This window comes from Quercus suber, unplaced genomic scaffold, assembly GCF_002906115.3.
Source record: "Quercus suber isolate HL8 unplaced genomic scaffold, Cork oak 2.0 scaffold_544, whole genome shotgun sequence".
Lineage (NCBI taxonomy): Eukaryota > Viridiplantae > Streptophyta > Magnoliopsida > Fagales > Fagaceae > Quercus > Quercus suber.
In genome coordinates, this window is record NW_027069992.1 from 278,897 (window position 1) to 290,273 (window position 11,377).

General features: G+C 35.3%; 2 protein-coding genes across 2 annotated transcripts in view; both read left to right on the plus strand.

Annotated features, from left to right (window-relative positions):
* Positions 1-812, plus strand: part of LOC111989463 (benzyl alcohol O-benzoyltransferase-like) — a 6,599-nt gene extending 5,787 nt beyond the window's left edge. The window contains exon 3 of the mRNA XM_065764189.1: positions 327-812. Within this exon, the coding sequence (XP_065620261.1) occupies positions 327-812 (486 nt within the window). The remainder of the gene's footprint in view (positions 1-326) is intronic.
* Positions 813-5,481: 4,669 nt separating this feature from the next.
* On the plus strand, positions 5,482-11,148 carry LOC111989499 (benzyl alcohol O-benzoyltransferase). The gene is made up of 3 exons (XM_065764196.1): positions 5,482-5,793; positions 7,556-8,032; positions 9,864-11,148. The coding sequence occupies exons 2-3, from the start codon at positions 7,577-7,579 to the stop codon at positions 10,794-10,796; spliced, it is 1,389 nt and encodes a 462-aa protein (XP_065620268.1). The 5' UTR covers positions 5,482-5,793; positions 7,556-7,576; the 3' UTR covers positions 10,797-11,148.
* The last annotated feature ends 229 nt before the right edge of the window (positions 11,149-11,377 follow it).

Below are 11,377 nucleotides of genomic sequence, written 5' to 3' on the forward strand. Positions count from 1 at the left end.
GTAAAAAAAATTTGTAAAAAAATTTGTATCTCTAGCATTACTCTTAAAAGTTATAATATCATTGGCATATGCATTCTACCTTGTTATTTAACTAGGTTAGTCATATATGTGAAATTATAATGACAAGTTTAAGACATCCAAAGTATTATTATTAGCTAAATTGGCACCTACTCATACACAAAATACTTAAGATCTTAAAGAAAATGGTTCGAATTGCAGGGTTAGCAACGATTATAACTATCTCAAAAAAATATTATCATTTGCTACAAGAAATGTTCAAAAACACACATGCTTTCGTAATTGGTTTTAATTGTGTTAATCTGCAGGTGACACGACTAAGGTTTAGCGGATTTATCTTTGCCCTACGCCTCAACCATCTCATGAGTGATGCTCCTAGCATAGTTCAATTCATGAATGCCATGGGTGAGATGGCACGAGGAGTGTGTGCACCTTCAATCCCACCTGTGTGGCAAAGGGAACTTCTCAACGCTAGGAACCTACCACAGGTGACATGCACATATCACGAATTTGATGAATTGGTTAAGCCTCAGAGCTTGATCATCAACTTTCTTCATGAACTAGCATGTTGCTCTTTCTTCTGTGGATCAACCCTAGTATTTGCTATTCGTAAAAACATACCTCACCACTTGGGTAAATATTCCACATTTGAGGTACTAACTGCGTCTTTGTGGCGATGTCGTTCCATAGCACTTTCACCAGACCCAGAAGACCAAGTGCGCTTCATATTTATGAATAATATGCGAGCCATATTGAACCTCCGTTACCAGGAGCGGCCCATTTTTTTTTTTTGATCCATTTCAGACTTATGGCAAAAGAAAAATGGGTTGGAAGTCGAGTTTCTTAAACTCGATTTTCAAAAACAGTCCAACTAACTAAAATCTTTCATCCGCATGCCATGCACCAAAAATTTTTCTAAAAATCTATTATTTGGCAAATTTTGCCGGCTTTAAGACCCTATACATGCTGTTGGTACTCATTTTCGCAACACATTCTCTACAAACCCGACTCAATCAAGCTTGACCTCATTAGAGCACTACCATCAGGTGTGTCAAATGCCAAATATTTGGCATTTGACACACCAAACACCACTATTCAAGCCTCATGAGGTGTTCTAAATGTGTCAAAATTTTACATCATGTTACAGTACCGTGATAACTTTGGCACGGTATGGAGCAATATAGCACACGGGTTTATTATATTTTTATTCATCTGTCTCTCTCATTCACTTAGACTCTCTCTCACTCTCTCTCTCTCTCTCTCTCTCTCTCTCTCATCTGGAACTTCTTCTCTCTGCCCTTCATTTCTTCTCTCTTACCGATCTCACCAAAGCCACTGATCTCACTGAAGCCGCCGACTTGCTGCCAATCTCGCTGCCATATTCGTCTAGATCATCCTCCATAACTCCCTCTTCTTTGTCATTCTCTTCCTCTCTCATCCTTAAGCCATTGAAACCGACCTCGCCTACCGCCACCTCAAGCCAAGCTCGCCTAAAGCCAACTCAAGCCGCTGAAGTTGATCTGGCCTGAAGTTGCCTCGCCTAGAGCTGCCGATCTCGCCTGGAGTTGCCTTGCCTGAAGCCACCACTGAAGCTGATTTTGGTTGTTGTCGATTGGTTGATTTTGGTTGGTTGTGATGGATTTGTAACAATGGTGGGCTGTGGTGGGGGTGGCACCATGGCAGTGAGTTGGTGGAAGTGATGGTGGAAAAACTAAGTTTATATGATTGGTTTTTTTAATGTTATTTTAATATTTGTATATATTATTTTAATGTATAGAATTGAAAAATAGAAGATGTGATGAATGTTAAATTGTAAAATGATGTGTTAAAATTGATAAAGTAGGTTTTTATGTGGTAAAATGACATTTGGTATAGCATACCTGATGGTAATGCTCTTATGGGCTCAATTTATATACTAAATTATATTTTATTCTTTTAAACATGTCCCAAGCCCATGTGATTTATGAGGGAAATGGAGGAAGTGTGGTTTGGAGGGTGTGGATTGGTTCCTTTCGAACATTTTGCATGAGCCTAGCCCATGCATGCTACCAAGTGGGTAAGGGACACTGGTAGCAACTTAGGCTCATGGAGGAAGTCTTGTATCCGAAATTTCTACCTTAAAAGAGCCTTTATGCTCTGGCTGACTATGGCCCGACTTATATGCTCTACCATTTTTTGCCTAAAACATGAAACATATAGCTGACCCTAAGTGGCTGGCCTTGTCTGTTGCAACAACCAAATGTGAACTCCAAGGGCCGGCCATGTTCAGGAAACATCAACCCATTTACCCATGAATTTAGGCCACTCCATTTCCCAAATTATGCAAAAAGCAAGCCAACCTTCTTACCCAATTAAAGCAAATATGACCATAACCTCTTTAATTGAGACCTTGGGGTTCAAAGCCTCTTCTATTAACAAAAATCAGTCACTTAAAGCACCCCAAACTCAATACAAAAGGCTCTAATCATATTCAAAATGAACCAACTACGTTTTCCCCATAAAGCTGAAACTTGAGACCAATAGCCCATTCAACCAGCTAACATTCTCACAATTCTGAAACTTAAGGGATGGAAATATGGGTATAGAGGAACCTTTCCTCACTTTCTCACAACCTCTCTCAATTTCCTTTTCTTGCTGACTATGGGTCGAAGTTTCAAACCTTGTGTACTTTTTCTGCATTTTCTTGTATTTTGATTATAGAATTTTGATTTCTCTTTTGTTAAAACATCATTAGCCTTTATTTATTAAATATTAGAATTTTGGTCTTGATTTTCTACAAATAAACACTTCTAAAGAACCCAAGGAGAGATATGGGCTGATCTTGCAATTTTGGCCCTTGTCGCAAAACGTCTATTAACATTTTTGGCGACTCCACTGGGGAGTCAAGCAACTGAAACAAGAGGGATTATGTCTCTAAAGATGTGAAATCAATAGAAGATGATGCTATCAACACCAACTTTTCATTCCAAAAGGCATCAAATGATGTCCTGTTAACACAAAAGGAGCATCGTGATGTAAAGTAAGAAGTGGTCCATTTTCAGCTCGTCACCATGCCAAGGACACTAAGATATGCAAAAAATCTACTCCAATCTTGCAGAAACCATCCAAGAAGAAGGACTTTAAGGATAGAGGAGGAACTAACTCTCTTATTCATGGGAAAGTTTTTCTTCTACTCATTTATATACTCTTTTAGTGGGAAATTTTTTCTTCTACTCATTTAGCTATTATACTTATGGATGAATCATCCTATATCTCTTGCTTTACATGATATTTGTGAAAAAATTTGTTCTAGCTTGAAAATGCAAAAAAGGTGAGCCGCAAGCCCAACCGCAAAGGGATTGACAACTCCAACCAATAATCAACAAAGCAAAGTTCTAAACATCGACTTCAACCCAAGAACCCCCAATGATAGCGGCTAAAAGCTCATCCTCAACATCTCCTCAACATATATCTCTTTTATTGTTGAGTTGTATTGTTGCCGGGTTAGCGCCGAGCGTATGGAGGCTGTCACGAGTGATTGACTGGTTTTGGGATGAGAATAATTGTTGTTGTGTGCAACCCTTCGCAATTGAATATTTTTTGCATCACCGCTAAATAAAGTCTCTGCCAAATTTCTAAAGGCCATAGCTAAGCCCACCGCAAGTCACTAGATATTCCATACACTAAGTCTTCAAGTAGTGACATTTCATAAACCAAGTCTTGAAGTCATACGAGCGATATGCTATTGTCAAAGCACGCTTAAGCTAAGACTCTCAAGTTTTCTTTTTGCTAATTCATCTTTTTTATACACCACTTAAACCATTTCAGTCCTTCAAATTTTTAATCAAAATATTTTCTATAAGTCGTTTGTGCTAATGTTTAGACATGACTATCATTTACTAATATAAATGATAATTACAATAAGGGACAAAACGAAAACCTTCTCGAAGCATCCGACAAAGAAGGAAAGCCAGACTCTGTTCCCTCTCACCAAAGCCATGACATGCTCATGCACTCTAAGCCATGACAAGCTCACGCATCCAAAATCATGGTCAATCCACACATGCCAAGCCATGGCATGCTCATATATCTCAAGTCGTGACAAGTGCATGCATTCCAAGACCATGCCAACGCCTTAATCATTCTTGAATTCAAGATTCTGCTTGAAAAGGGAAGTGTCAATGTCTCCATCCTTAAGAAAATTGCTCTTGGCACACACCTTTGAAGCAGGGGCGGAGCCAGAGGGGGGTGAGGGGGGGCACCTGCCCCCTCTGACTTCTCCTAAAATTTTTTTATCCATGTAATCTTAAGTGCATAGAGAAAAAACAGAAAAAAGGACTCTCAATTGCTTGAAACTTGAAAGTGACGCTGACAGGAAAAAGAAAGTAAAAAACAGTTTCCTCAAACATCAAACCATCTCACCTTTTCACATATTTCACTGTTCTTGTACGTAGCTTTTGTCTTGCTACACGTTTGACACCTATTTCACAATTGTTTTTTTTTTTTTTTCTATAATTATTTTTATCATTTTCACTATTAATGATACTTTTCATAGTATTTTATTGTTAAATGATGTTAGAGATATTACAAATTTTACTACTTATATCTTACAAATTGGCAGTCACCAATCACAAAAAATAATTCTAAACATCTATTCATTATATTGTTTTTCACAGTATTTTATTGTTGAGTGATGCTAAAGATGTTACAAATTTTACTACTTATATCTTACAAATTGGCATGTCATCAATCACAAAAAATAATTCTAAACATCTATTCATTATATTGTTTAAGTAACACTAATCACATTTTTACCACATCAATTTATAAACTTTTGTTGTAAATTTTGTAGTAACTATGAATTGGTTATTTTTGTTTATTTATTTTAACGATATGAAATATATTTATTTTTTTATAATTGTTATTTATTTTTTTTATTATCGATTAATATTTTTTAGATTAATTTCACTTTAAATATTGTCTTTCAATTTTGCCCCCTCTGAACCAAAATCCTGGCTCCGCCACTGCTTTGAAGAATGTTGCCAGAGCTCGCTCTAAACATTGATGTCAAACAACCAAAAATCACACGCTAGTTGCTGGAAATCATCAAATCCATTCCAAATATTTTCAACTGGAATCTTAGTATAATGTGGAAGCTTTGAATAAGCGACATAGAGGCTAACAACAAAAATTGTTGTGCTAGGGATGCAACAACCCTAGAAGAGTGAGAAAGGAAAGCATTTTTTTTGTCCGCTGGTTTAAAATCAAAGCCCAAGAATATAGGTTGTGGCTGAGAGTCAAGTTGAGTAAGAGAAGATATAGATATAGGGTGAGTTTAGTTCAGCTTTTTGGAACTGGGCTTTTTGAAAAAGTGGGGTTTTTAAAAAGTGAGGTATGAAACTAGGTTTATTATAAAAGCTGAGTNTTAACATCAAAGTTGTGAAAAAAAATGTGAAATAATCTATGTTCCACTCTCCATATTTTCTTCCACGTTGCTTTACCCAAACCCAAAAACTCTTTAAAACATTTTTCTTTCACTTTTTTCTCATCCACTCGTTCACTTCTTCCTCATCTTCTTATTTTCCTTTTCTTTTACTTTCCTCCACACAAAGCCCCACACACTCCACCACATACTAGTAAAGGACTTCAAGAATTTCAGAACAAGATCTTCAGCGGGGCTGCCTTCTTCTTGTTTGTTGTTATTGTCTCCAGCTGACTTATTAAGCAAAGAACGTAGCTAATTTGCAATATCACGGCCTTGAACAAGCTCTTCTATTGCCTTTTTCTTGCTAGAAGGTAAGCTCTCAGGCCAAGTACACTCCATTGTTGTGTGTGTGAGTTTCAGTGTGTTTTGAGACTTTTGTGTTTTGTGTATATGTGACTGTCTTTCGAGCTTTGAGTCCCTTGTGTTTGAGCTCTTTTTTTTACCAACCAATGTGAAGCAAAGCAAGAGGGAGATTAGATATGTAAGACGTAAATTAAAAAAATAATAATAATAGAGAAGAGAAGAAGAAGAAAAAGTAGCACAGAGAGGCTTGTTCTGAAGATGAGATGAGAGGAATCCAAGAGATGAGCTACAGACCTTGATTTATCAAAGGGCAAAACTGGGTTTTCAATAAAATGTTTGGCCAATTTAGTAATTGAAGACAACCTCTCAATGATAATATTTATGAACACCCGTTGGCTTTTGCAAAAGCTCTAAGAGCAATTACATCAGTCTAAGCAAAGTTGTGCAAAATAAAAAAACTAACTGATTTTACACAATTTGAGCAAAAAACCACCCACATCAGTAAGTGCAAAATTGTGCATAAATGCACAATTGCTACAGTAACCGTGCATATATGCACGGTTACTGTAGCATGTGCATTTAATATTTTAATAATTTCTGGTTCGCTCCTTTTTTTTTCTCTCTCTTCTCCATCTGCAAAACTAACCCTCCCTCTCATGTTCTTTCTTCCTCTGATACACATACTCCCACAGACACAAAATCAACTACAAAAATAAAAAAATCAACCACAAAATCAACAAAAAAAATCAACCACTAGAATCGTTGGATCAATGATCGGTGATCATGGATAATGGATTGGAGAGGCGATTTGGATCGGTGTTGATGAAGATCGATGATGGGTTAATGTGAATTGGTGTTGATCGAGATCGGTGATGGGTTGACGGAGATCAATGTTGATGCAGATCAATGTTGATGGAGATCAGTGTTGATGGAGTGCTTGTAATGGGTTGACGGAGAAGAGGAAACAAAAAGATTCTCAAAAAAAAAAAAAAAAAAGAAGAAGAAGAGAAGAAAGAGAGGCGGAGATAGAGATAAGGATTGTGTGAAGAAGAAGAGGGTGTATTCAAAGGAAAAAGAAAGGTGTTGATGTAATGCTTGTGATGGTTGATGGAGAATGGAAGGAAAAGATTCTCAAGGAAAAACAAAAAAAAAAAAAAAGAAAAAAAGAAGAAGAAGAAGAAGAGGAGAAAGAGAGGCGGAGATAGAGATAAGGATTGTGTGAAGAAGAAGGGGTGTATTCGGAGGAAAAAGAAGGGTAGGTAGGGTAGGTGGAAAATAATAAAAAAAGTAAGGGAAATATTATTTTAATAAAAAGTATATATAATAAATAAACTGATATAGGTGTTTTGTAAAAGTAATAGTATAAAATAAAAAAAGTAAATTTTTTGTATAAAATAGACAAAATCTTTTGCACAGACTAATGTAATTGCTCTAAAGAGCTGTGGTGTGTTAAATTGAAGTTGCTTCACATTTCAAAAAGTAGCATTTTCAAAACGCAGGTTTTATTTGATTTATCAAATGCATACATTATTTGGTTTCAAAAAGCATTTTTTGCTGTTGGAAAGTGCAAACAAACGGGCACATAGAGAAAGAGAAGATTACCGACCCAGAGTCCAATCCAATTGCTATAGCTGGCTCACATGGGGGTTTGGAAGAATTCAAACACAACTCTTGCTGGCCTTTAGTATTAAAATAATGAAAAAATGAGACAAAACTACCGGATTTCCCTATGCTCTCCATTTACAATAATCAAACTTTCCTCCTTGAAAGGTGCTGTAGCTCTGAGCATCTATGGCAATCATGGCTCCGTCATTCACTTCTCTGGTGTTCACAGTGAGAAGGTGTGAACCAGAACTGGTATCTCCAGCTAAGCCCACTCCTCATGAATTTAAACAGCTTTCAGACTTGGATGATCGAGACAGCCTTCGATTTCAAATCCCAACTATACAATTCTACAAATATAATCCCTCAATGCAAGGGAGAGATCCAGTGAAGGTCATTAGAGAAGCACTGTCACAGACACTTGTATTCTACTACCCTTTTGCAGGTAGACTTAGGGAAGGGCCTGGTGCAAAGCTTATGGTAGAATGTACAGGTGAAGGTGTCATGTTCATTGAAGCTGATGCTGATGTTTCGCTAGACCAGTTTGGACATGCAATTCATCCTCCATTTCCGTGTATAGATGAGCTCCTTTATGATGTTCCTGGCTCAGGAGAAATGCTTAATTGCCCATTATTGCTTATCCAGGTAACATATGCTTAATTTGTTCTTAGTTTCTTCAGATTAGTGGTTTACAGGTTTTCCTCTTAAATCAATTGAAATGATTTGAGGTATTAGTATGCCTAATCTCACTCATTTCAATCATTTTGATAAAATAATAAAATACGCTTAAAGGTGTTTGATAAATAGTTCTATAATTATTTATTTATTATTGATATTATTATCGTTATGTGTATATAATTATTTTTTTATTAATACGTTTAATAGTTAAACATTTATGAGAGTTTTAAAATTAGAAACTCATATCTCACCCAATATGCCAAAAAAATATTAAAGCAAAGTGGCACATATTATTGGTTAAACAAGTATACAGGTTCAATAGTAGCGAAAGCGACAAAATATCTTAGGCACAAAAAACAAAGAAAAAGAAATAAAAAAAAAGTATTCATATCAAAAACGTGAAAAATGTTAAATCATAATTTTAGCTCTTATTTTTTTTAAATATTATCCACATCAAACATGCTATTCTTAAAAATTTTGATATCTTTGCTACAGCGGAGTGCCATTTTTGACACCCTACTGTAGCAAGTTGCTAAGATTTTTTATTATTTTATTTCTTTTTCTCTCTCTCATGACATTTCTCTCTCTTATTAGATAAAAAAAGAATTATAAATAATAAATAAATAATATTTTAATGAAGTAAAAAAAAATAAAACCTTTGATGTTTTGTGTATTATAAAATGAAGTATTAAAATAGATAAAGTAATGTTTTAAGATGCTAAATGCTATATTTTTTGACATATTTGATAAAAATAGTATAAGTTGACAAAAAGTCTGTTTGGTTAGGATTTTGAGAGATTAAAATAACTTATTTTAAAACCCAAAACTTATTTTACAAATACTTATTTTAATTAGCATTTGGAACGTACGGTACCAACCCCATTGCATATATTTGGTATGTTCCAGTATTAATTAGCATTTGGAACGGTACCAGCCAGCATGATACAATATCAACAACATTGTGTGATTACATTCTCAAAAAAAACGACATTGTGTGATTCATGCTAATAACTAGGAGACATTTGTTACATGCATGATGCAACCCGTATATAAAATAATTCTCTCCCCTCCCCATAAAATATATGCTACTTAAATTTTTTTAAATATAGAAAAACTTTTTTTTGTGGTGTCCAAAGACTTCTCTTTCATTTAAATAAAGTCCCTATATCATAAAACAAAAACTAAAGGCTTGGTGCTGTTTTGTACTGCTATTATAACATTTTCTATAATAGTGACTTGTCGAATGTTGAAAGAGTTATTACAATTTTTATAATGTCCAATTCCGATATATATATATATATATATTAATTAAGAGTTGAGTAATGCTACAGTTACAAACTATTTTTCAATATTTTTACAAAATGTTAATGTGGCCGACTTTTTATTGGTTTTCATTTAGACCCACCATTAACATTACTTTTTCATTTATCAATAACTACTCATCACATTAGCATTAATTTGTAAAAAAAATTTGTAAAAAAGTTTGTATCTCTAGTGTTACTCTTAAGAATTATAATATCATTAGCATATGCATTCCACCTTGTTATTTAATTGGGTTAGTCATACATGTGAAATTATAATAACAAGTCTAAGACATCCAAAGTATTATCATTAGCCAAATTGACACATTTCTATGCACAAAATGCTTAGAATCTTGTAAGAAATGATTTGAACTGTGGGGTTAGCAACGATGGTAACTATCTCAAAAAAAATATTATCATTAGCCATAACAAATGTTCCTAATAGTTGTAAAAACACACATGCTTTTTTAATTGGTTTTAATTGTGTGAATCCGCAGGTGACACGACTAAGGTGTGGCGGATTTATCTTTGCCCTACGCCTCAACCATCTTATGAGTGATGCTCCCAGCATAGTTCAATTCATGAATGCCATGGGTGAGATGGCACGAGGAGTATGTGCACCTTCAATCCCACCTGTGTGGCAAAGGGAACTTCTCAACGCTAGGAACCCACCACAGGTGACATGCACACATCACGAATTTGATGAATTGGTTAAGCCTCAGAGCTTGATCATCAACTCTCTTCATGAACTAGCCTGTTGCTCTTTCTTCTTTGGATCAACCCAAGTATCTGCTATTCGTAAAAAGATACCTCACCACTTGGGTAAATATTCCACATTTGAGGTACTAACTGCGTTCTTATGGCGATGTCGTACCATAGCACTTTCACCAGACCCAGAAGACCAAGTGCGCTTGATATTTATGAATAATGTGCGAACCATATTGAACCCTCCATTACCAAGAGGGTATTATGGCAATGCATATGCAATCTCTCTTGCAGTAACAACGGCTAGGGAGCTTTGTGAGAGCCCTTTAGAGTACGCATTGGAACTAGTCCGAAAGGCAAAAGCTAATGTCAATGATGAGTACATTCGATCATTTATAGACCTGGTGGTGAGTAAAGGCCGACCTCGTACCACCATTGTGCAATCCTTCGTTGTGTCAAACACGGCACGTGTGGGGTTCAGAGACGTAGACTATGGGTGGGGAAAGGCAATCTATGGTGGAGTAGCCAACATTTTTGAAAGCCCGAGTACTAGTGCTACTTCATTTTACATTGAAGTGATGAATAGTAAAGGAGAGGATGGGATTATGGTGCCTATGTGCTTGCCGACCCTAGCAATGGAAAGATTTGTGCAGGAGCTGAATAGTATCTTACAGGACCAATCAGATGGCGGTCCGATGTCCAAATTTATAATTTCTTCCATGTGACTTATATATATATATATATATATATCTGTATGTATGTGTGTGCATATATATATATATATATATATAAAAGTTCATCAAAATCAAATTATTATAAAGTTAAACGGAGAAAAATGAATCAATAACTTGAAACTCGGAAAAAGAAAAGTTATGTTACTTGACATATTATGATCCAAGTTGCTTATACCAATTATATAGACCCATGTACTTGTAGAACAAGCGCATTAACTTTAGGTTAGTCTATGACTCTAAGGTTAGTCTAGGATTAATAATATATTCTCTGGTATATAAACTTTATATTGAGTTTATTGTAACACAAGTGCTTAATATAATATGTGGTCGACAAGAGCTTTTTCACTATAATAGGCTATTAAGCCGAATCACGTAAACATTTGTATGTGCTCTCTTTTCAATAATACGGCTCATTATTCAATTATTACACACAGTTACACAACAACTTTCACACTTAGTTTGTCAGTTGTTCCATCATTTTATTAAAAAATAAGCAACATTAGGCTTCAATATTGGCACCAAAAAAAAAAAAACAGAGAGCAAATGAGGGAAAAAAAATTCCAGAAACAAGT